The sequence below is a fragment of the Podarcis vaucheri genome (assembly GCF_965113315.1).
Source record: "Podarcis vaucheri genome assembly, chromosome: 12".
NCBI lineage: Eukaryota > Metazoa > Chordata > Lepidosauria > Squamata > Lacertidae > Podarcis > Podarcis vaucheri.
The window spans coordinates 53,804,584-53,831,308 of NC_138750.1; the positions used below are offsets into that span (position 1 = coordinate 53,804,584).

General features: G+C 45.8%; 1 protein-coding gene across 4 annotated transcripts in view; it reads left to right on the plus strand.

Annotated features, from left to right (window-relative positions):
- PRKAG2 (protein kinase AMP-activated non-catalytic subunit gamma 2) overlaps positions 1–26,725 on the plus strand; it is a 208,647-nt gene that overhangs the window by 55,038 nt on the left and 126,884 nt on the right. For 3 of the 4 annotated variants that reach the window (XR_014212219.1, XM_082192434.1, XM_082192435.1), the window contains exons 2-3: positions 11,939–12,010; positions 20,320–20,602. Coding sequence is in view for 3 of the 4 variants with exons in the window: in XM_082192434.1 (XP_082048560.1) it covers positions 11,939–12,010; positions 20,320–20,602 (355 nt within the window). In the remaining variant the exon portion in view is untranslated. Of the gene's footprint in view, positions 1–7,681; positions 7,888–11,938; positions 12,011–20,319; positions 20,603–26,725 lie in introns of those variants that run through there. The other variant, XM_082192436.1, reaches the window with a different exon arrangement.

Below are 26,725 nucleotides of genomic sequence, written 5' to 3' on the forward strand. Positions count from 1 at the left end.
TGGCTTTTGAAAAACGGGGTCCACAGAATTTAACTAACTGGGAACCACTGCTCTAGTTAAAAGGATCAGGTAGCAGGGATGAGAATACTCCTCTATCATAGAGTTTGTCTTCTACTGTACTCATCCACTTTCCTGAGCAAACACAGAGCTGCCATTTTTACTTCCACCAGTGCCTCAGAGTTTCAGTACATCAACTGCCTGGGACTGATAAAAGCACCAGCATACATATTTCAAAGCAGAGACCCAGGGACAGGTGTTTACAATAGGCCTTGCCAGGGTACTGAGACCCAGGTAGCTGCCCAGGAATCCTGTGAGTTGTCTCTCTGAAAATGAAAGAAATGCAATACAAGTTGCGGCCTGCCACGTTCTGCCCGCCGTTCTCCAGAGACTTACTCTTGACACATACTTTATTTTTCAAAAAAATAATAATACAAGGAATAATCTCTCAAATTTACTTCCGCCAACTCCCGAACATCTCATTTTAGCTGCATAACACATAAGATGTTTTGATAAGAACAGGTTGTGTCTCCAGAACAGTCTGGTACAAAAAAAATAATGTATTCACAGTTTTGTCTTTTTAAATTCAGTTTCATCTGCCTCCATCTTAACAAAGCTTGACACTAATCATGGACAGACTCTAGAATTGAAGCAGCGTAGCATCCCCCCCCCCAACATGCTGAGATGCACAAAGAATATAGATCTGGAAATATTAGAGCTCTTCGTGGACTCGTGAGTTTTCCCACCGTAATTGTGGGTGGAGAAAAGGGATGAGTACAGGTGGGAAGGACGACACATCATTTCACCAAATTTCTCCAAGGGGAATAGAAATTCTCTGATTGTTTCCTGGTGTGGAGTTCACCATTAACTGTGAGAACAGCACAGCTATTTTTCGTTTTCCTAAGTTTGGAGTTTTTGTTGGTTTTTTTGTCAAGTCTGGTCACCATTTTGTCAAGTCTGGTCACCATTTTGTATCTCCCACCTTGCCCCAGATCTACCATCTTTCCACAGCATTGGAGGGAAAGTGAGGGATGGCAGCCATCTCACACACACCGAAAAAAAGATGGAGAATATCCTGGGGAAATTCTGCAAAGTGGAAGGGTGAAAAAAAGAAAAACCTCAGACATTTTCTCAGAAAAATTGACCCTATTGGGTCTACATAGACTTTCTGTTCCTCTTTTAAATTCCTAAGTCTTCAATTTTGTTTATTTACTATTTATTTTACTTTTATTTTATACATATTAGTATCTGTTGTATTTAATGCTGGTTTTTTTTTTACCGTATAGTAAATTACATCACATTAGTTGTCGTGAGAAAGGGTAGAAGTCATCACTGTGGCTGAACATCCATCACGTACCTGTGTTTCTCTCGCTCACCCCACTTGCTTATCTGTCAAAAACATGGACAGTTAACATTTTGACTATAGTGCAATTGTCTCTTATGCTCTGTATAGTACTAGGAACACACCGAAGGTTTTGAGTGCATGGTGAATGTTGTTCTCCTGAATAACCTTGACCAGAGACGACTCTTCCACCAACCTGAGCTGCCAATCTCTGTGAAACAATGGAAATGACATTGGCTTCCCTGGATGCAGAGCTGTTGTGAAGATGAACCAAATCAAGGATTCGAAAGATGTTTGCGAATCAAAAGCACTGTGTAAACAATTGATAATAACGGTAATCTTCAGGCTTTAATATCCTTGCGTGCCAGCTGATCTCTTTGCTCATGAGAATTACTCATGGTTATTAACCAAAAAGAATGCACAGAGCAAGCAGGAAGAACAGCTGTTTTCCTAAACTGCTGAGAGGTGGAAGTGTGGCCTTTGCTCTGCTTGCGTTTTTGAGATTTTGTACGTTTTTACGTGATTGGGACAACGGCATAGAAGAAAATTTAAAGGCAGAACTGATCGCCGCTGTGGCGCCGCGTTTATGCGGTGCTTTCAACTTCCTGGTCCAGAGAAGGTTACTGTCAGGGGCCAGGAGTCTCCTTCAGGTGATGGAAGACTCCAAAACAGAAAGGGAAGGGCACATGTGTCACACCCTGGAAGCCTTGCCTTGTGACGCATGTGTCCCCCTGGCCAGAGGATGTGGCACTGCCATCTTCAGACTCTGGAAACTTCATGGAGGACAAGGGTGCAGGCAGAGATTCTTGCACTCCGTCACAGTAGGAGACCAATGGAGAGGGCTGTGCCTCTCTAAGTGAAGGAGTGTCTTCTGGTTTGGGCAGAACTCACAATTTGGAAGCAGCTGTGCACACAGGGCTACATAGGGCTGGAACTCAGTTTGTTCCCTGCGGGGGCAACGTAGAGGTTTTAGGTTCCTGGAAGATAGCCTGAAGGCCTGCATTCAGTTTGAGTCTTTCTCTACTTAGTGTTCCTTCTGTCTGCCTGGTACCCAGCCTGCGTTCTCCCTTGCCTGAGCACAGAGCATGACAGTTGCAAGACGCTCTGTGCCTAGCATGAAACCTTATGGTCTGTGGTTTTCTAGAAGGCAGAGTTTAGTTCAAGTTGCTAACATGGCGCTGGGGTGCAAAGATGGGTTTTGTCTACTTTCTTTGCATGCTAGACACTTCACCGATTGAATGAGTACGGGGTTTTGTTTTGTTTTACAAGGCTTATTATAATATAATTTTCAGCATGTGCACAGTCATACAGTCATACCTTGTGTTGCGTTTGCTTCATGATACATTTTTTCAGGTTGCGTCCCACGGCAACCCGGAAGTACCCAAAAGGGTTACTTCTGGGTTTCACAGCTCGTGCATGCGCAGACGCAGTGAATCGCGACACGCGCAGAAGCGGGTTGCGTTCTGTTCATGTTGCGAACGGGACTCTGGAACGGATCCCGTTCGCAACCAGAAGTACCACTCTACAAAGTTCATATACAAAGTTGTATACAAAGTATATATCTAAAGAAAAAAACAAGGACAAAAACTATTCCAAAATCATATATGTACCAACACTTTCGACTTCCTGTCTATCCCGTTGTATATTCCTTTTTTTTACAAATGAAAGTACTCTTATTATTGTATATTGCTTTACATTTTATCTAATTTCCTATATCAATATGTACCCTTGGTCTTATTTCTCAACTCAGTCTCTCTCCAACGTCAATCGAATGCTAGCATTCAGTGATTTTCAGTGATATTAAAATACAAACCTAACAATGGGGCATGGGCTGCAGCCATCTTGCTGAATCATAGACTAGTTGGAAGGGGGCCTGAGAGCCCCCCAGTCCAACCCCCTGCAATGCGGGAAAATTTTGCTCAGTGTAGGGCTCGAACCAACAACCTTGAGATTAAGAGTCTGGACCCTGCCTGGATGAGAGACATGATGGGGACCCCATGCATTCAGCCGTGAGTTCCATGGGAGAAAGGTGGGATTTAAATCCAATAAATGATGAATAGTACATTCAGGGGGCAGTCATCAGGTCTGCAATGCCATAGCTCCCAGGCCGTTCACTGATCTGAACACAGGAATGTACAATGCAAGCCTAAGCACGTCTACTCAGAAGTAAGCCCCACTGTGTTCAATGCAGCATAATCCCAGGAAAGCGGAAGCAAGCGGATTGTGCTTTGAAGCAGACGTTTCATAACTGTGCGGGCCCCACATTGCGCAGGGAACACAAAAAGATCCAGGCATCTTTTGTCATTATCTCCTGTTGAAAAGCAGTACAAAAAATCCTGTTCTATTTATCCTGTAGGTGTCCATCTGCTGTTTGTGACGAATGTTCTCTCCGCAACAGGAGGACTTCATAATTCTGAGCGCAAAAGAACTACAAAAAGCAAAGAACCTCAAGTCCCACTAGTCGCAAATAGAATTACATTATACAACGTAAAGATTTGGAAATGTGGCAGCTTTATAAATCCTTTTAATGTAGACCTTGGGGCCAGTTTCTTTCCAGAAATGAAAGCAAAGTATAAAGAAGAGGCAGCTGGTAAATAGCATAGACAAATCCATACAGTTTTTATGTGCAGCATACTTGCACAAACAATAACTTTCTCAGTGGCTGGGGCAGCCCAGTCTGGTGGAAAGGGTATAAGTAAATTATTATAATTATTATTCACAAAAACCAAATCAGCAGATTTTTTTTAAAAAATCAAGTTCTCGGGTTTCTTTTTGCTTGATTTGGTACTCCTCCCATCCATTCTCCTGTTGTAGCTCTTCCTGTGTTTGCGTCCTGAAGGATCAGAGATCGATGAAGGCTGCGCTGCTTCCCGGGTTGTGTGAATGTACCGCTCTGCATCTGTTACCACCCACTCTTTTGGAGTCACGTTGAAAGCCAGCCACCCCAGTTCTGGCACCTGACAGTTTAGCTTGTCACTCTTTCAAGAGAAAACACACACACATACACATCCTTGGTGAAGTGTGCAGAACGTCAAAGCCAAGAGAATGAACCAATGTTTGAGCCTTGAATTAAATCATCACTATAAACCAGAAGAAACAAATGGGTTTTCACAAACTCTGATCCTGCGTTTTAACAGCAGGGTGTAGGGATTCCTCTCTGCGTGACCCGCAGATACTTGTCTGTGGCCTTCACTATGTGTTATTCAGATATGGTGGGCCAAGCTTATATATCAAGTAGCTTCTGCTCATACTCAGTTTTGAGGGGAGCTCTACCGTTTGGTGTCTAAGGAGCTGTGCACAGGGGAGACTATGGGTTGGTGGGGAAGAAGAAGAAGAGTTTGGATTTGATATCCCGCTTTATCACTACCCTAAGGAGTCTCACCACTGAAGATGGTGACAGCAGCCACGAAATTAAAAGACGCCTGCTTCTTGGGAGGAAAGCAATGACAAACCTAGACAGCATCTTAAAAAGTAGAGACATCACCTTGCCAACAAAGGTCCGTATAGTAAAAGCTATGGTTTTCCCAGTAGTGATGTATGGAAGTGAGAGCTGGACCATCAAGAAGGCTGATCGCCGAAGAATTGATGCTTTTGAATTATGGTGCTGGAGGAGACTCTTGAGAGTCCCATGGACTGCAAGAAGATCAAACCTATCCATTCTTAAGGAAATCAGCCCTGAGTGCTCACTGGAAGGACAGATCGTGAAGCTGAGGCTCCAATACTTTGGCCACCTCATGAGAAGAGAAGACTCCCTGGGAAAGACCCTGATGTTGGGAAAGATGGAGGGCACAAGGAGAAGGGGACGACAGAGGACGAGATGGTTGGATAGTGTCTTCGAAGCTACCAGAATGAGTTTGACCAAGCTGCGGGAGGCAGTGGAAGACAGAAGTGCTTGGCGTGCTCTGGTCCATGGGGTCACGAAGAGTCGGACATGACTAAACGACTAAACAACAACAACAAGGAGTCTCAAAGCGGCTAACATTCTCCTTTCCCTTCCTCCTCCACAACAAACTGTGGGGTGAGTGGGGCTGAGAGACTTCAGAGAAGTGTGACTGGCCCAATGTCACCCAGCAGCTGCATGTGGAGGAGCAGGGAATCGAACCCGGTTCCCCAGATTACGAGACTACCACTCTTACACCACACTGGACCCACATCTCCAAGCTTTTCTCTCTTTGTACGAGGCAATCTCTGGAACCTCATGGCTCTTGAAGCTTCAGCTTTGAAATCTGGTATGAGAGAGCAGGAGAGTTGGGACTGTCATGGGTGGCTGACCTCCTTCCCTGCTGTACCAAGCCACAACTTTGCCTGTGGATACTTCCCAAGGCAAAACAGTTTTCATAGGACATTTGTAGGTTTCACAGGGCATTTGTGTTTGAAATTGTTGCTTCCCTTTTTTGGAAATGTTGGAAAATATGCCCTTTTCTGGGTACCTCTGGTGCTTTCCAGATTTGGGGCTTAAGATGTAAAAGGCTACTGGATCACCTAATTTAGGTTTGTCTGAGATGCCAAGAATTTGAGATTAGCATTACTGATTTATTCTTTTAGGTCCTTAAGCAAAAATAATCACTTGAAAGAAATCTGACTTGAATCCCTCTGATGCCCTCACTTGCCTGAATTGCTCTCTCTCTTTCTGCATCTCATGCGGCTCCAATAATTCCCCGTCAGTGACCATTATTTGTCCCGAATTGAAGAGGTTGCAGGTTGGAAAGTGTTCTTCAATAGTGGCCATCACTCACTGGCAGACACATGTGAGTTATTGAGCACAGTGGGCTATTGAGAAGCAGATTAATCCAACAGAGAACGTGGCATTTAACACGAAAAGGTTGCAGGGTAGAGGATAGAGCGTTATACTTTGGCTGGGCACAAATCCTTTCGTGCACCTGAGAAAGGATCTGAACCCAGCCCTAGGAGGAGATTTGAACCTAGGGTTCATGCAACGCTCTCTCCTCTTCATCTGTGCTCATTCTCAGCACATGTTTGCTAAATTTGTTGTTGTTTAGTCATGTCCAACTCTTCATGACCCCATGGACCAGAGCACGCCAGGCACTCCTGTCTTCCATTGCCTCCTGCAGTTTGGTCAAACTCATGCTGGTAGCTTCGAGAACATTGTCCAGCCATCTCGTCCTCTGTCGTCCCCTTCTCCTTGTGCCCTCCATCTTTCCCAACATCAGGGTCTTTTCCAGGGAGTCTTCTCTTCTCATGAGGTGGCCAAAGTACTGGAGCCTCAGCTTCAGGATCTGTCCTTCCAGTGAGCACTTGGGGCTGATTTCCTTAAGAATGGATAGGTTTGATCATCTTGCGGTCCATGGGACTCTCAGGAGTCTCCTCCAGCACCATAATTCAAAAGCATCCATTCTTCGGCAATCAGCCTTCTTTATGGTCCAGCTCTCACTTCCATACATAGGTAAAGGTAAATGAACCCCTGACCATTAGGTCCAGTCGTGGCCGACTCTGGGGTTGTGGTGCTCATCTCACTTTATTGGCCAAGGGAGCCGGCGTACAGCTTCCAGCTCATGTGGCCAGCATGACTAAGCCTCTTCTGGTGAACCAGAGCAGTGCACGGAAACGCCGTTTACCTTCCCGCTGGAGCGGTACCTATTTATCTACTTGCACTTTGACGTGCTTTCGAACTGCTAGGTGGGCAGGAGCAGGGACCGAGCAACGGGCGCTCACCCCATCGCGGGGATTCGAACAGCTGACCTTCTGATTGGCAAGTCCTAGGCTCTGTGGTTTAACTCACAACGCCACCCGCATCCCCACTTCCATACATAGCAACATACTAAAACAGCACATTGTTTAATAAGCACAAAAGTCCATCCGGCAGTGAGCAAGCAGCAGAGGCAGGGATGCAATTACAGTTTATTTTCCTTAATTAAAGATGACTTGGGCATATTTGTCTCATAAGTGTAATTTTCTTCGCATCACTCAAAGCTGTCTGATCACCAGCGCAAATACCACCCCGGCTACCCCGGCTTTTGTTAATTATTGCTAATTAATTTAACGAGAACATAGCTCCTGCTAATGGAAAGATATTGAATGGTGGCACAAAGGGATCATCTCCTTTGAATTTAATTTGAAGTGTTGCACCGATTGCAATCTTCTGTTCTGAATATCTTCTGCTTCCTGCAAGGTCTGAAGATTGCGAGCGGCGATATTATGCATAACAAATGTTTGTGTTTTATTGAGTTACCCTTGGGAATATGATACTGGGGTATGCAGAGAGAGGCTGCTAGGGAAATCAGGGTCCTGCCCTCATTCTGCATTTGAGAGCATTCTAATCCAGAACCTTCCAGAAAGAGAATGAGCTGGAATGAACAGGGCTACTTTTAACTGACTCAGAAGATGGGCAGAACATGTATCATGTGTGAGAGAGCAGGAGTAGATTTAGATCTCCTCTTCTCCCTTTTCTGGAAAAGAGAGAGTTGTTGTGTAGAGTGGAGAAGGGCCATAAGGAACCTTTTGTCTGCTTTAGGGACTAAAAGGAACCGAAATAGTGAAGAGCGTTGAAGGATTCAGTCTCACAACTGTGAAGGAAAGGTTGACCCCAGGTAAATTTTAATCACCTTCCTGAATGCAATATGGACCTGCCCATCGTGAAATACATGCTTTGAACAACATCTCTCATCCCAACCAGCCAGCATGACCAATGGTCAGGGATGAATGGAGTTTTAGTTCAAAACATCAGGAAGAGCACCGGGTTGGGGAAAGTGTTGAAGCCTCTAGGATAGCCATATTATCTGTTTTCTGATTTTACTTCAGACTTTTATGAGACTTATGAGGAATGGTTGAAGGAGCTGGGTACCTTTAGCCTGCAAAAGAGGAGACTGAGAGATGATAGCCATCTTCAAATATCTCAAGGGCTGTCACAAGGAAGATGGAATACGCTTGTTTCTCCCCTTGTTCTGGAGGGTAGAATTGAAACCAATGACTTCATGTTACAAGAAAGGAGATTCTGGCTAAAACTTCAGGAAGAGGTTTCTGAAAGTAAGAGCTCATTGGCAGTGGAACTGACTCCCTCTGGAGACAGTGGACTCTCCTTCCTTGCTTTTTAATGCCATGGATGCTGTAGTTGAGATTCCTGCGTTGCAGGGGGTTGGACTAGATGACCCTCAGGGTCCCTTCCACCACTACTATTCAATGATTATATGATTCTGTCTTAACAAGTATGTTCAGGAGAATTTCCGTTTTCACAAACAATCGGCGAGCCACTGTGGTGTAGTGGTTAGAGCATTGGACTAAGACCTAGGAGACCAGGGTTTGAATCCTCACTTGGCCATGAAGCTCACAGGGTGACGTCACTTGCTCTTGCTTGTTGTGGGGATGAAATTTGGAGGGGGAAAACAATATACAGTGGTACCTCAGGTTACTGATGTTGAAGTGATCATTCTTGACCAGAAGACCTTCAGAGGGAGACTTTAGCATGAAACTGCTGAATTATAAGATAAAGTTCACCAATGCCAGGTGGTTTATGTTACTATCACCAGTGGTTTTTTGAATCATTACTGTGATTATATTACAGTGGTACCTCAGGTTAAGTACTTAATTCGTTCCGGAGGTCCGTTCTTAACCTGAAACTGTTCTTAACCTGAAGCACCACTTTAGCTAATGGGGTCTCCTGCTTCTGCCGCCGCGCCGCCGGAGCACAATTTCTGTTCTTATCATGCAGCAAAGTTCTTAACCCGAGGTAATATTTCTGGGTTGGCGGAGTCTGTAACCTGAAGCGTATGTAACCTGAGGTACCACTGTAATCCACCTTGAGCTCCATGGAAGAAAGGCAGGGCGATAATGCAGTAAATAAAATAAAGGAGTATAGAATTCTCCCCTCTCCATTTCCCCGTGTTCCTGTTGGTTCTTTAAGTTGGCAATCTGATTAATGTCCCTTAACACATTGCACAGGCAAATCCCCTGTTTAATACAGTGGAAGGCACGTCTCCCTATCTTGGCTTCGTGACAAGACTTCCTCCCCGACACCTGCAATTGCAAACACATACTTGTCATATTCACACATCTTAGGTTTACTGTTGAGACAATAGGTTTTCATCTAAAAATGCTATTAGCATCTCATTTCCTTGGAGATTCTATGTGACAGCTGATTCACCTATTATATATTTTGGAAAATAGTTTATGTCTGTCCGTCTGTTCTCTGTGGGTTTGGAACATAGTTAATCCATTTTATGATCTAGTTGTTTTAGTTTTGTTTGATGTTTTGGGTATTTTATATAGAAAAGTGTGATGAAAATAGATAAATAAGTAAAAAAGGGTAAAGGTAAAGGACCCTTGGATGGTTAAGTCCAGTCAAAGGCAGCTATGGGGTTGCGGTGCTCATCTCACTTCAGGCTGTGGGAGCTGGCATTTGTCCGCAGACAGCTTTCCGGGTCATGTGGCCAGCATGACTAAACTGCTTCTGGCACAATGGAACAGACTGTGACAGAAACCAGAGCGCATGGAAATGCCATTTACCCTCCCACCGCAGCGGTACCCACTGCTTTTTTTCGGGGGGGGGGGCACAGGGGTATGCATACCCCTAAACATTTTGTGAATCTTTGTACTTTTGTCCATTTACTGTATTTATTTTCCCCAATTTGAAGTATAAAATGGTGGTTTTCTTGAGTCAAAATGAGAGTACCCTAAACATTTTGTTAGAAAAAAGCACTAGTACCTATTTATCTACTTGCGCTGGTATGCTTTTGAACTGCTAGGTTGGCAGAAACTGGGACAGAGCAACGGGAGCTCACCCAGGTCACACGGATTCCAATTGGCAAGCCCAAGAGGCTCAGTGGTTTAAACCACAGCGCCACCTGCTCCCCTTATATATATGTAACACATTACATACAAAGACCCGCATCATTCAGGTCCGGCTCCGAGGGCCTTCTGGCAGTTCCCTCGCTGCAAGAAGTGAAGTTACAAGGAACCAGGCAGAAGGCCTTCTCGGTGGTGGTGCCCACCCTGTGGAACGCCCTCCCATCAGATGTCAAGGAGATCAACAACTATCTGATTTTTAGAAGACATCTGAAGACAGCGCTCTGTGGGGAAGTTTTAAATGTTGGGTGTCTTACTGTGTTTTGATTTGTTGGAAGTTGCCTAGAGCGGCTGGGGCAACCCCGTCAGATCATCATCATCATCATTTTATTTGTATCCTGCCTTTCCATAGTTGAAACTATGCTCCAGGTGGCTTACAACATGACAAGATTTACATAATTACAAACATAACAGAAGTCATAAACTATAAATAAAACAAAAAGTACACAACCAAATGGAAACAATTTCCACGCAAATCATACGATCTAAAACTAAAGATACAACAATAATATCAGTAACAGCAACAAGCTCTCTCAACCACCTGTAAACAATACTCCAGCCCAAGAATCCGTTCAGCAGCCTCAGCTTTTGTAGTTGGAGTCAGTCAGCACTCCACTCTCCCAGGCGAGATGGGAAAAGGCCAACAAGGCAAGGTGCAGGTCTTCCAGGGCTCACAGCCAAGATGGTCTCATTTAAAACAATACGGATAGAAATTAAAAACAATTTAAAAGAGGAGCCCGCTCTGTGAGCAGTAGCCGCAGTCCTTGTGAATCCTGTCAGGCCACGCCCCAAGCCAAGTGGAGAGAGGCAAGGGCAGGCAGATGAGCAGCATATATATTACATTATTATTATCATTATTATTTAAGCACCAACATCTGTCATTGTTTTTTCAATGAAAAGCTGCATCCTGGGGGGACTCTTTTGAGCAGAGGACCATCGTGGCACTCAGGTCCTGCTTGGCTACAGTGAAAACAAAATGCTGGAATAAATTGGCCTTTTGGCCTAATTCAACTGGGCAGTTCCTATGTTCCACATGAGGCATAGCTCTTCACAAAATTGTTTCCAGCAGTGCTGAAATCAGATCCACTGTGTTCAGTGGGTCTTACTCTCAACCACAGAAGTAAGAAGGCATCGTTTTTCTGTTCTGCCCATGAAGCACTGTTTCCCTTCTGCTGCAGTTCGTCTTTCACACAGTGTTTTTTGTCATGCTGTTTGCTGTGGCAAAACTGCATAGCTTATGCAATATACGTAATTCAGTACATAAGTTGCGTTGCCATTACAGTATTCCACCCGGTTCATTTCAGTGCAATGTGAATTGGTGGGGAATTGACACGTGATCCATTATGTACCGTTTACAGACTGGAAGCAACAACTGCAGCAAATACTGATTGTATTGGCTGGATTGAGTTCTGTTGGAGGAGTGGGATGAATAAAATGAACGTTGGCAATTTCCGCTCACATTTCTATTTTCAGTGGAATTCTCTGACATCCCTCCTCTCAGGTAAGTAGGAATAGAATAACAGGCCAAATGCCTCTTTGGGAAGGCAAACATTACCTGGGACTGTACAGTGGAAGGGTGAAACTGCTCAAAGAAGTGAATAAATAGCCAGCAAATAAGTTGAGCAACCCCCACACCACTACACCACTCAGCATTAACCATCCCAGAACTGCTTTCCATTTTATAAAATGACTTCTGAAGCTTCCTTTTACATATGACGTATTGCATTTCTATTCTAGTCTGTGTGCCCTTTAGAAACTTTAATTGAAAGACTATAATTTTCCTTTTTCCTTTTCTCCTAGGATCTCAGCTCATTTGCCATGCCATTCTTGGATGGAGACGTGGACAGTGCAGAGAAGCATGCTTCACGGAAGGTAGGACTTTCTGAGTCTTCTTTCTATCTCTTGCTAGTGAAAACTGGTGGTGCTTCCATCAATCTTCCCAGAATTCAGAGACCTGTTTCACTGTGTTCACGTCGGTCATGTTGATTTGTCCAGAAATGGCTGATTCAGCTGAGTATTTTTAAGTGGAAGTTGCTGCAAGGTCCCTTTGTCCCCTCCGTGTTGATGATGTGGTCAAGTGGTCTTGGGAGAAGGCCTCTTCTATGGCACCCTTGGGACAGGGGTGGCGCTATGGGTTAAACCACAGAGCCTAGGACTTGCCGATCAGAAGGTTGGCAGTTCAAATCCCCGCGACTGGGTGAGCTCCCGTTGCTCGGTCCCAGCTCCTGCCAACCTAGCAGTTCAAAAGCACATCAAAGTGCAAGTAGATAAATAGGTACCACTCCAGAGGAAAGGTAAATGGCGTTTCCGTGTGCTGCTCTGGTTCACCAGAAGCAGCTTAGTCCTGCTGGCCACATGACCCGGAAGCTGTACGCCGACTCCCTCGGCCAGTAAAACGAGATGAGCGCCGCAACCCCAGAGTCAGCCACAACTGGACCTGATGGTCAGGGGTCGCGTTACCTTTACCTTTATGGCACTCTTATCCTGACCTGTGGATCTGGTTCCACGGGAGGCGCTTGCACAGGACCAGCTTGCTGTGTGAGGAAAATGGAGGCGTGGCCTTGCTATAACTTTTTCACCTTGGACGTGTGAACAGACCCTTTAGCAAGCTAAAATCCCTCCAGGAGAGGCAAAAGCCCACTCAAAGTGGTTTAGAAGGTAAGAAATGCAACTGCCAGGCAGCCCAAAACATAGCTCAAACACAGACAGTGCATTGCATTCAGATGCAATGCTAAACCTTGGGGATATGATCTCCTTCTCTCTGCACACTGCCAATTCAGTACTGAATTTTTGCCAAATATAATTTTTGTGTCTGAATGGGGCAAACCATGGTTTGCAGAATTCACTGTTTTCCAGCAAATCAGGACCAAGCTATTATTTCCTCTTTTGCCTCCCCTTGTGCAGAAAGGACAGGGAAAGAGCTTTGTTGTTAAAGTCTGCTACTCTTGCGATATTTCACCTCTTGGGACAGCTTCAAGAAAAATCCTGGGAACACGTCTTTCTGGCTGTTAACGTTTCACAAAACCCTTTGCCTTAGTAAGCAGAGATCCATTTTAAATTCTGCGGAGCTGACTCACACCTTTCACAATGAAGCATTAAGCACGACACACTTTAGGAGTGTAGAATCTGATTGCCTGAGAAGAAAAAAATGGTTCTTAAGTGAAGCTACATTACAGCACTTTAAATGTTTTGGGGTCGCCGCCACTACCATCAGCGATGAGGAATTATTGCTTCTCGTCTGCAGATGAAAATATAATTTTCTGCAAAAGATTGGAAAGTGTGTGATTCAATCTTGCACATGCAGTTTTATTGTGCTTCGCAGATACTGCTCCTTATGAGGACATGGGTACAGCTGCAGGCAGCCCAGCTGCTTCCAGGGGGAGAAAGACCCACACTTCTGGCTACAGGAGTTGAGCAGGCTAGGGAGCCTGGCTTAATAGACTATAGCAGGGGTCAGCCAACTTTTTCAGCAGGGGGCCGGTCCACTGTCCCTCAGACCCTGTGGGGGGCTGGACTATATTTTGAAAAATAATAATGAATGTATTCCTATGCCCCACAAATAACCCAGAGATGCATTTTAAATAAAAGGACACATTCTACTCATGTAAAAACACGCTGATTCCCGGACCATCCGTGGGCCGGATTTAGAAGGCGATTGTGCTGGCCCCGGCCCCTGGGCCTTAGTTTGCCTATCTATGGACTACAGCATAGTGTAAACAGAACTTATATATTCACACCCAAAAAATGTGTGTGTCAGGGGTTCAGGAGCAGAGACGCAGGAAGGGGAGGAAACAGAGAGCGAGGGGGAGGAGTCCGAAGGAAGGATGAGTGATGATGACGACCCGAGATCTCCGAGTCTTTCCAGTGAATCGGAAGATTCACAGAAAGGAGCGCCAGTGGTCAGAGCAAGGGGGGGACCCAGGGGGACACCCCAGGAAGAAGGGACCAGAGGGGACTCAGAGAGCAGCAGTTGGAAATCGGGGCCAGCGTCCCCAGCTGAGCGCAGCGGGGAGGAAGGGGGCCAGGTATCGGGTGCCGGAGGCTCTCAGCAGGAGGGAGGGCATGAGTCAGGAGTGGTCACGCCCTCATCAGGGAGCGAGGAAACGGTCAGGAGGAAGGTAGGAAGTTGGGCGCGCGCGCCAAGTTCAAATGCAGCGGAAGGTGGCACAGTAAGCAGCCCGGAGAGGGAGCCAGGTCCTAAAGCCCACCGCAAGGAGACGGAAGGGTCCGGGGGGTCTGCTTCAGAGGAATCCCGGAAGGAAGAGGCCATGGGGGGCAGAGGGACCCAGAGAAGGAAGGAAAGACGTAAGAGGTGGAGCAAGGCGAGGGTATCAAGTTGGTGTACAGGAGGCGGGGATTCAGACGGAGCATCGCCGGTCTAGCACATGAGATGTAGAGCTGCACGCTGCAGCTTGAAAATGAAACTGTAACTCAATAAAGACTTTTATTAAATATATGCTGGCTAGCGTGATCCTCTGTGAGCTAGGATCTGGAAGCAGCTCTGACAGTGTGTGACTCGCTTTATTGCGATATTTGCTTTATTGTGGTAGCCTGGAACCGAACCTACAATATTTCGGAGGTATGCCTGTAACTTTCAGACCTGAGGGGTAAATTAGGTGTCACTTGGTGAGAGTGTTTCTGTAGGCAGATGAGATTGCGTTTGTACCTCCTGGGGAAGACCTATTGCAAATACTGATTGACTCATTCCTTCCTCCCCAGCCCAGCTTGTGACATTTTTAGCTTTGCTGGGAGTTTTTAAATGGTGGTTATAACACAAGGTTCTGTTGCTCCTCCAGACTTAACTGCCGGCTGGCAGTTTTAGCTTGCTGCTAAAACTTTCGTTTTGTTTCATTTATCTGCGGAAAGTGTTGCGCATGATCCCTTCCCTCACACATTTTTTTTTACGACAATCCTGTGAGGTAGGTTGAGGCAGTGAAGTTGGCTCAAGGTGACAGATGTAAATATGACGTCTATGTGTGTGGCGAGATCAAACACGAGAGAAGCTTCCTGACAGAGAATGTTGTTGTTGTTTAGTTGTTTCGTCGTGTCCGACTCTTCGTGACCCCATGGACCAGAGCACGCCAGGCACTCCTGTCTTCCACTGCCTCCCGCAGTTTGGTCAAACTCATGCTGGTAGCTTCAAAGACACTATCCAACCATCTCGTCCTCTGTCGTCCCCTTCTCCTTGTGCCCTCCATCTTTCCCAACATCAGGGTCTTTTCCAGGAAGTCTTCTCTTCTCGTGTGGTGGCCAAAGTATTGGAGCTTCAGCTTCAGGATCTGTCCTTCCAGTGAGCACTCAGGGCTGATTTCCTTCAGAATGGAGAGGTTTGATCTTCTTGCAGTCCATGGGACTCTCAAGAGTCTCCTCCAGCACCATAATTCAAAAGCATCAATTCTTCGGCGATCAGCCTTCTTTATGGTCCAGCTCTCACTTCCATACATCACTACTGGGAAAACCATAGCTTTTACTATACGGACCTTTGTTGGCAAGGTGATGTATCTACTTTTTAAGATGCTGTCTAGGTATAGAAGGTCCCTATTTTCACAGGATAAATGTTGGAGGGGATGGTGATGTAGGTTTGAGTGGAAGCTGAACCGTAGAACAACAGAAGCTGCGCTGATCACACACCAAACTCAGGACAGGACTGAAAACACCGTCGCCTTATGTCCTTTCCCAAACCCCAGCCAGATGCAGAACACACTGACACACACTAACAGCCCATTTAATCTTGCATTTGCCTCTGAGGAGGTATGTACAGTCTGATAAAGCTATCTGGAGAGACGTGAGCTACGTTCTGCAGCGGTATACCACGGGCAGAAATTCCCTCGCCTCAAATGACACTAATCTAACTGCACCTTGACATGAAGACCGATAGCATATCGTTGAGTTTAATCTGGTATGCGCCGTCGCTCCCTTTGCTTGAAGAAAATAAGGAACTCCCATGTGTCCGGGCCTGTCCTTCTAAGAGAAAGAATTTTTCTTCATATCAGGGAAGGGTTGTTAAAGTGTTAAAGCATCTTCTGTGCACGTGGAAGGCCCCGTGTTCGATTCCTGGCATCTTCAGATAGGGCTGGGAATGTCCCCAGTCTGGACCCTGGAGAGGCCACTGCCAGTTGGTTTAGTCAAACAGGGGGCCACGTGGACCTTGGCACCACAGACTTGCTTCAGGCCCAGGAGTCAGATATGGCCTTGGAAGTCAGTGAAAGTGTTGAAGGGAATTAGGAGATGAGGTAAAAGGTTAATATTTTAAAATAATAATAATACAGGTGGTACCTTGGTTTACGAACTTAATCTGTTCCGGAAGCCTGTTCTTAAACCAAAACCGTTCTTAAACCAAGGCACACTTTCCCTAATGAGGCCTCCTGCCGCTGGTGCCCTTCCACCGTTCGGATTCCGTTCTTAGGCCGAGGTAAAGTTCGCAAACCGGGACACTGCTTCCGGTTTTGCGGAGTTTGTAAACCGAATAGTTCATAAACAGGGCTGTTCTTAAACTGCCATGCCACTCTAAATGGGAATAGAAAGGAATGAGATAATGAGAGGAGGAAGTGAATATAAGTTTTTGGGAGGGGAAACAAAGTATAAGTTAAGAAGAAAAGGTGGAGGGGAAAAGAAATTCAAGGAGATGAATAAAAGTAGTTTTAGAGGTGTGTTTGTATATATATGTATGTACGTACATATACATATACATATACATATACATATACATATACATATACATATACATATACATATACATATACATATACATACAGTGCTTTTTTCTAGGGGGGCGCAGGGGACACATACCCCAAAACATTTTGTGAATAAGTTTGGCCTCAATATGAGTAGGAAAATCAGAGTACCCCTAAAAATTTTTTTGTAGAAAAAAAGCTCTCTCTCTCTCTCTCTCTCTCTCTCTCTCTCTCTCTCGTCCTCTCTCGTCTCCATGTAGAGACTCTGGATCAGCAAATTCTGCCTAAAATGTGGAGACTTGAGTTAATGTTTGTACTTAGCTGTAGATTTTCCCTAAGGAATGCTGCCGTTCAAACCATGCATGGTGCTGCTTGTTACAATAAATCTGTCCCTCACTTCATCACTTCATTGGGTACTTTATTTTCTTCTTAAATCTTTATTAAACAAATCCTGTTCTTTCCCTGAAAATAATATAAAAGATTTATGGTTCAGAAGAAAGCACACAATTAAATATAAACACCCAAATGCAGGAAAACACAAAATAATGATGATGATGATGATGATGGTGATGATGATGATGGTGATGATGATGATAACAACAACAACAACAACTGCATTGAGAGGTGTATGGCAGTATTGTCTGTTTAAATGAGCTTTCAGGTGGAGGCATAAGAAAGACCTCTGGTGCCAAAATCTAGACTCCAAGCTCTTCAGTCTGTCTTGCTTTTGCGGCTTTCTAAAGCACTTGTGTACTCTGGGGGCAATAATAAGAATAATAAGCTTAACGCCCCGAGTAGCAAGGGCCTGGAGCTTAGCTATAGATCCCAGATTCAGTTATGCATCGCCACACGTGCCTTGTGTGGAGAAGTTCAGTGTGGGGCTGATCATTCGTAGCTGCTCTGCAGACTAACGCCTGTGCATGGAGGTCCCTGGCAAAAGGCTCGTTTTGTGGAGTTTCCTCCTCCAGCTTGCACTTTGTTCCACATGCTCCCTTCGCCCTCTGCTGCTCAGCCTGTGGAACATCTGAGGATGCCTGAGGCCCCACTGCCTTCCTTCTTGACTAATATTTAAACAGGATTTGGTTTCTGCAGCTGAGCTTCTGTAGCTGCCGGGGTATCAAGAATGGGCTGGGTATCGTTAGAAGTCATGGGTACTTGTGTATGTGTTCTTTATTGAGGACTGGATCCTGTCTGATAAGCTCAGAGAAGGAAAAATTGATTAAATGAATTGCCAATAGGGAAGCAAATATGTGTGTATTTACACTCATCTTCTGCTTTAATGTTTTCTTTACCCCTTGTCATTAAGGTAAATAATTAATCAAATTATCTCGCTTGAGGTGCTCTGACTGGAACAATTGCTGCAGCATCAAGAGTAGAGAACAGGAAATGACAGGTCTCTCCCCTCATTCCCCCAGGCTAATGGCTGTAGCTGTAAAGCAATCGAGATAGTCATGCGCACTGTACATGCCATTAATATCAGCGTAATTGCTTCCCGCCCTCCCTTGGACCAAGATTGTTATAACGTATGAGCACGTTTCAGTCCAGTTAAAGGGAATATTGTTATATTCCGGTTAAAATATAATTGTGAGTTTTAAAAACGGCTGTTGCTGCATGTTGTACACAATAAAAAGCCATTACAGTGGTACCTTGGTTTACATACGCTTCAGGTTGCTGACGCTTCAGGTTACAGACTCCACTAACACAGAAATATTACCTCGGGTTAAGAACTTTGCTTTAGGATGAGAACAGAAATCGTGCTTCGGCGGCGCAGGGGCAGCGGGAGGCCCCATAGCTAAAGTGGTGCTTCAGGTTAAGAACAGTTTCAGGTTAAGAACAGACCTCTGGAACGAATTTACTTAACCTGAGGTACCACTGTATCAGCTCTCAGGGTGGGGCATGTGAGGCAAAACAGCTCTTCTTCGGCAGAAGGTAGGAGGTCTAAGAAGGCATAGATTTCTGGTCTCACCCATGCTCACCACTGCCGCATTTCAGCTTCCAAAAAACCTGCACGGCTTGTCTTGTTGGCCGTTGCGGCAGAATTTAATGTATTTAACTAGGCTCCCAGAAACCGCCCATTCTTTTCACATCCACAAATGGCAACTGTTGGGACCGAGATGGATCATTTCTCATGCTTTACATGCAGGAGGTCATAAGTCCAGTCCCAAATTTAGAAGATCAAGTCAGAGGTGACGGTGGTGAGACTTCTTCCCCAAGGCCATGGAGATGGACTTCCTGTCAAAGTTCAGCAGCACTGGACCAGCTAGACAAATAGGCTGACCGGTATAAAGTAGTGTATTGTCTTCCTATGTTGGTAGTGAGTCCTCCTTGTCACCCATTGAGAGTCTGCATTTTAACTTTTCATTAGAAGAAGGTGGGATTTGACTTTTAATTCTGTTTTCTGACCACCTGCAGTGTTGGGCAGACAATATTCCTGCCCCTAAAAAAATAATTTTTATTGGTTTTCATGTCAATAGAAGAACAACATTAACTTGCCCAGTGGTACATTCTCGTTAGGTTTCATATTCAGTACACAAGTGTTATGTTTATTTATGCATTATCAGTTCAAGTAGCCTCTCCCCAGAGATTCTTACGTTGAGGGTGGAATAAAAGTACCTTCTGTCTCTATTTTGTTGTTGTTTAGTCGTTTAGTCGTGTCCGACTCTTCGTGACCCCATGGACCAGAGCACGCCAGGCACTCCTGTCTTCCACTGCCTCCCACAGTTTGGTCAGACTCATGTTTGTAGCTTCGAGAACAGTGTCCAACCATCTCATCCTCCATCGTCCCCTTCTCCTTGTGCCCTCAATCTTTCCCAGCATCAGGGTCTTTTCCAGGGAGTCTTCTCTTCTTATGAGGTGGCCAAAGTCTTGGAGCCTCAGCTTCAGGATCTGTCCTTCCAGTGAGCACTCAGGGCTGATTTCCTTAAGAATGGAGTCTCTATTTATAAAGGCAAAGAAAGGAAGCCAAGTCTCACCAAAAGTGTCTATCCTTGAACTGCCTTTAATTACCCTTCCGTAGCAAGATAGAGCCACATTCCAAATATTATTTAATCAGATTTCAGTGGGGTTTCTCTAAGTTGTTTACAGTATCGGGCTGTTGTTAATCGGACGGCTGATAATAGGAAAAATTACTATATCTCTGCATTTAAGGTTATTTTTTAAATTTGAGACTAATGATAACAAGGCAAGACCTGAATTGGGCAGAAGGGATTGCTGTGTAATTTTGGAAATAATGAGAAACAACTTTTCCCCAAAAGATGTTTACCAATGTGCGACTCCACCATGCATAAAAATATGAGCATATCTCTCCACAGCCTTTCCAACACAGGAAAGATACTAGTGTTTGGCTAGTCCAGCAAAAGATAATTTTAAGAGAAGGGCAGGCAATATTTTATTGCAGCAGATTCACTGCAGGTAGATGCTCATTAGGTCAATGGTTTGACAGAGGTCTGCCTTGGAATAATATTTTTTTTTGTTAAAAATTATTACCCCTTTCTCTTTCCCTTGCAGGCGGAAGACAGCTACAACACAGGGAGCCCTTCCAAAGGACTTTTCCCAAAGGGGCTCCAGAACCGGCCTTCCAGCCCAGCCTCTGCCCCCGTCAAATCCAAGCACAGTCCCGGCTCGCCCAAAACAGTGTTCCCCTTCCCCTACCAGGAATCTCCCCCTCGCTCCCCTCGGCGCATGAGCTTCAGCGGCATCTTCCGGTCGTCTTCCAAAGACTCTTCCTCTCCTAGCTCCAACGCATCCACTTCTCCCGGGGGCATAAAGTTCTTCTCCAGATCAAGAAAAAGTAAGGAACTCTTTGTTGTTAAATTTTGGGAAGGTGCTCTGGGTTTCGGGGCCATTTCCTTTTCATGCAGCAGGAAAGTAAGTAGATAGTGTGTGTCCTACCAGCTTTGGTTTCGAGTTTTGTTTAAGGTGCTTTTAAGTGGTTGCTTCTCACGCTAGCTCAATAGTGCAAAACACAGTGACCCTGTTGTGCATAGCTGTCAAGCGTCCCTTATTTGATGGGACAGTCCCTTATCCCAGCGCCATGTCCCGCTGCTGTCCCTTATTGATGATGTCCCTTAAATAAGCTACTGAAGGTAATGGGGCCCTTTCTATGTCCCGCTGTCCTTTGTCAACAACAAATTGTTGCTTTTTTGTGTTGAATATATGCTATATGGTAATTTATGGACCTAATAGGTATCTAAAGCCATTTGCACACAACAAAATATGTATTTTACCAAAGTAATTGTTGATCCCTTATTTTGGCTGCTGATCCCTTATTTTCGAGGCTGCTGGTCCCTTATTTTCACAACACAGAGTACTAACCACTATACGATCACGGCCGCTGGTCCCTTATTTTCAAATCTGTAAGTTGACAGCTATGCTGTTGTGTATGTTCTTGGTTGGTGGTGCAGGATCAGCCCCAAGGATGGGATGGAAGGACTCCAGCCCTGACTCCAGTCTCATTCTCTGCCAACTGAGCTATGCCCATGGGGCATGCTAGGGCTGATGGGAAGTCAACCGCATGTGGAAGGCCCAACTCTGGCTACCTTGGGTATAAACAGTGCTGAGCAAGACGGATCGTTAGCCTGACCCTCCATAAAGCTGCCTCCTCTTTTCCTGCTTAGTGTACGCTTCTATTTTTTGCCTTAAGATGGTGCTGTTAGTTTTAGTTGCCTGTTTCTTACAGATAAGGTTTCAGGGTTTCAAGCAGCTTCTATTGTGGCTGTGCTGTAGAGGAGACGCATAACTTTGACCTGCAACCTTCTTGCCTTTTGATACGAAAGCCGTGTTGATTCTCCAACATATAGTTGATAATCATTGCTTCTTAAAAGCTTGCCTTTTAAATCTAAGCCTTTTCTTTGGAACCCACAATATAGGTTCATCAGCCATAATTGGGGTGTGTTACGATTTGTTCGTCTGTTTATGTGCAGGGAATTTACACAGGTCTCGCCATCTAATAGGTTACGTCTTTGTTTCAAAGTTCTTGCAGTCTAAACTTGGATACGGGCAAATCTACGGGGGTTTCACAGTTATGAAGAAGAAAATGTGCAAGACACCCAAAAGTGCTTTTAAAACGTTTAAGACTTCTTCTTTTTAAAATGATGACCCAATTCTCATGTCACACCTAATGGTTTCCCGTAACTGAGCCAGTCTGGGCAGTTTTGCTCCTCCCCACTATTGCTTAGAGGAAACAAATCAATGCTTAGCATTGCACCTGGATCATGGAACCGTGGTTAGTTTCTTTCAAGCAAACCATGGTTTATGAGCAAATATCAACTCTTGGCTTACCATTGTGGTGTGTTAAGGGAAAAACAAGCCACTGTCCCTGAATCAGATGTAATGCTGAATCAGGGGTTGTGAATTGTTTCTCTCCATTGTTGGGGGGGGGGGTCCAGGCAGACACAGTTGGCTCATGCACAATAGCCCATGATTCATGATTTACTGAAGGAGTGTAAAATGGGATTCTACTTTGAGCCTATGCCTTGCCTAGGAAGAATTAGGAGTATATCTGCAATGCTTCTGTTGAAGCCACCGCTCTTCGTTGCCATGTTTTGAAGAGCAAAAAAGAGGGCGCATTTGCCAACTACAGTGGTACCTCAGGTTACATATGCTTCAGGTTACAGACTCCGCTAACCCAGAAATAGTGCTTCAGGTTAAGAACTTTGCTTCAGGATGAGAACCGAAATCGTGCTCCGGCAGCAGCAGGAGGCCCCATTAGTTAAAGTGGTGCTTCAGGTTAAGAACAGTTTCAGGTTAAGAACGGACCTCCGGATCGAATTAAGTACTTAACCCGAGGTACCACTGTACTACTTTTAACTATGGATTGCTATGTCGACTCTCATTTTACATACCCATGAAAAAGAGGACGTGTCCTAGAAAAAGAGGACATACGGCAACCCTCTGCAGCCTGTGAAATCAGATGAAGGGCATTATTCGAAAATTAATAATAAATAATAAAGACATAAGCCAGTGCTGCAAAGAGTCTTACTTTGCAGCCAAGACTTGAATTTAAGTTGAGGCTGCAGAAGAATTATGAATGCAGTCTCAAGGCTGTGTGTACGCTCTACCTTCAAAACACGTTTGAAACATACCCTCCCCTCAAAGAATTATGGACATTGTAGTTTAGCCCCTCACAGAGTTGTAACTTCCAGCAACGCTTAACAAACTACAATGCCCAGAGTTCTTTGAGGGAAAGATTGTATTTTGCATGTGCTTTAAAGCTGGAGGATGTGTACAGAGCCAAAATGCACTCGCCATTCTTCCTGTTCAGCTGTAATTCGCCGCTTTTTGAATCTGACGACTATTTTCGTTACCACAGAGCAACAGAAAAAGGCTCTCAGGGTGTGCTCCTTATTCTCCCTTTTCGGTTTGGCACTGCAGGTTTACCTGTTGTAAACTTGCCTGGCATGGCTTTGGCTAAACCACACTCTGTGCCAAGTGGGGAGATCTGGTGGGCTTATGAAACTGGAGTTTCCCCCGCATTGGCTTACTGTGATATGGCAAATTAAGCCACTGTTGGGAATAGGGATGGGTTTGGAGATCTTTTGTGCGTGAATATTTTACAAATGTGAAAGGGCAGTGCAATTCTGCAGATATTAAAAAGCACATTGAAAGTCCTTGGGTTTAATCCAATGAAATCCTGTTCTGTTCTGTATAATGAAATTAATTCTTTCCACCCTATTTGGCTAAGATAAAATGACAAAGTAGCTTTTCCCCCCAAGGGACAGAGAGAACAAAAAACACCGTTTTAATGGGTTTAGATTGATTTTAGAGTTCTAGGGCCAGGTCCTATAGCATTTCCTATAACAATATTTGACTCCAGAATGAAAAAAAGGACCTGCTTTTGTAAGACCAAAGTACCATTAGTGGGAAATTAGCCCCAGCTTATTATGGTTGAAGCTTCTAGGCAGTGCTCAGTAGTAATGCACAAGCCATGAATCTGAAATGTTCAATTTCATGGCCTGGACTTATTTAGCCCGGTTGCATCCCCAGAAATATTTAGTTTTTCGTTTGCTAGAGATATTGATGGGGTATGACTGGGCTTTGTCTGTGGCTCTGAATCAGGGTCTCTGAATCATAGGTGTTTAAGGATTGTTGACGCTGCACCACAATGGCAGAAGACATGCTCTGTGTGTATCATGCCCCATGCTGAAGCCCTGGTAAAAGGTAAAGGGACCCCTGACCATTAGGTCCAGTCGTGGCCAACTCTGGGGTTGCGGCGCTTATCTCGCTTTACTTTAGATATTTTTAGCTGTAATCATTTTCAGAACGTTCCCCCTTTGTTTTTTTCTTTTGACATAGTGGATCTGTTTGCATTGCCCCAGTGTGAGGCAGCTGTGGGGAAAGGCAGATTCCCTGCTAGGGGTCATTAGGAAAGGAATGAAAACAAAGCTGCCAATATCATAAAGGCCATTATACAAATCTACAGTGTGACCACACTTGGAACACTGTGTACCCTTCTGGTCACCTCAGCTCCACAAGGATGTTGTAGAAATCGAAAGGGTTTAGAAAAGGGCAAAGCAAAATGATCAAGGGAATGGAGCAATTCCCCATGAGGAAAGGCTACAACCTTTGGGCCTCTCTGTTCCTGCTCTGCTCCTGTGTCACTAAAGGTAAAAGTACCCCCTGACCATTAGGTCCAGTTGTGGCCGACCCTGGGGTTGCGGCGCTCATCTCGCTTTATTGGCCGAGGGAGCCGGCGTACAGCTTCTGGGTCATGTGGCCAGCATGACTAAGCCGCTTCTGGCGAACCAGAGCAGTGCACGGAAACGTCGTTTACCTTCCCGGCAGAGCACTTGGATGTGCTTTCAAACTGCTAGGTTGGCAGGAGCAGGGACCGAGCAACAGGAGCTCACTCCGTCGTGGGGATTCGAACCGCCGACCTTCTGATCGGCAAGTCCTAGGCTCTGTGGTTCAACCCACAGCACCACCCGCGTCCCTTAAAGCCCTGGTAGCTCTTGTTAAAGGGGACCAGGAACCCGGTGTTGGTGTCATGAACTGGTAGGACGACGGGGAGGAGGAAGAGAAGGAACAGGATCCCAGCATGGGGTGTAGCCGGGACTGGGACATACCAGGGCAAGCAGGGGATGGGGAAAGAAGTACTCATGGAGTGACATAGGGTGGTGAGGGGAACCAGAGCAGCAGGACCCATTGCCAGAGCCATAGGGGTCCCTGTCTCTGCAAATACAGCAGGCTCTGAGGCATAGGGAGCAGCAGGAGGGGCGCGCTAGGAGGCTGAGGCAGGCAAGGGCACAAAGCCCAGCTCACCAGTTGGCCATGTGGGGCTCGCTAGCTCTGGGAGATGTGTGATTCCTTAGCTGGAGTAGGCTCAGCACAGGTGAGGGTCACATGTCTCCTCAAGTCCAGATGCTGCAATTAACAAGCGAAGTAAAAATGGGAAGCAGAGCTGAGGTGCCAGGTCTGCTCAACAACCCATGTTGATGGGCCTTGGCTTGGATGCCCCTGGACCTCCAGGGGATTCTGGACTCTATCCTGACTGGTGGACTTGGCTTACCTGAACAGACCCTGGAGTGTGTTTCCTGGACTTTGGACTTAGCTTGCAGAGATTGACCCCCAAACTTTGGACTTGACATATTGACTTGCCACCAGGTAGGCCAGGGGTTCAGAACATTTGGGGAACACCTTTCTTTGCCATTGAGCTAGTCGACAATAGGAAATGCTGTGCTAATGCAGAGATGGAGAACATTTTTCAGTCTGGGGACAGAATCTCCTTTGAGGCAGCCTTCCAGGGCTGCTATGTTCCGAGGGTGGGAGGGGCCAGAAGCAAAAGTGGGTGGAGCATCAGGTGGTCTGGGGGGGGGAGAGTTCCTAGGGCCATGCAGAAAGACCTAGAGGGACCACATTGGGTCTCTGGACCTGAGGTTCTCCATTCTGGAGCTAGATGGACAAATAGTCTGATCTGTTATAGGTAGATTCTCATGTCCTTTTGAGTTTAGAATCATAGAATCATAGAGTTGGAAGAGACCACAAGGGCCATCGAGTCCAACCCCCTGTTTACATTGAAGGCAGGCTTTAATTTGGGTCATCAAACATTTCCAGGTGGTGAAACTCTAGATTAGGGGTGGCCCACAGGTGGTATGTGCCCCAAGTCTGAAGGTGCCCTTACCAAATCATATACCTTGCTCTTCCTCCAAAGAACTCACAGCAGATTTCATATGTGTACCAGAATGTCGGCTATCCAGGTACCTTACTGGGCCAGCAGGTCATCAATAACTCACAAGGTGTCAGGTGTCACTGAAGGACCTACTCTGGGTTCTTTCCAAGCAATCTGAGACTCTGACACCTTGTCTGTCTCTTCTCCGCCCTCTTCATACCTCTGTAGGTTCTGGCTGACCAGTGGGTAGGGGAGTTGGTCACAGCAGGAGGGGGAGATGCCCTGGTTTCTTCAGCAGCCTGTGTGCTGGTCCCGGGGGGTTACTGTGCGGCGTGGTCCAAGTCCAGTCCGAGGTCAAGGGTGTGGTATGGAGGCTGTCCATCAAGGCTGAAGTCCAAGGCAAGGAGTCGTGTGTGGTCAGGAACTTGGCAGAAGAGCAGGACAGGGTCCCGGCAGGAACAGGTTACCAACACTGTTGCTCCTGCAACCTGGGACTGGGCTAGCTGGCTTTTATCTCCTTTGAGGCATAGGGCGGCCCCGGTCCACAGGAGGCTCGTCTCTCCTGGCCTGGAGGCGAGCACTCCTCCTGCGGGGACTTAATTCCCTCTGCCTCTCTGCCCTGAGCCTCTGCAGCTCAGGGGAGGCTGGAGGGTTACTGGACCCAGAGGCAACCTCACCTTTCCCTGACGGGCATGAGAGTGGAGCACCTGCAGGCAATGGGTCCTCCATCGCCTCTGGAGCCAGAGCAGATTCAGCTGGTGTCTGCTCCTGAGGACCCAGTACAGTGAGGGCCCTTCAGGTGCAAGC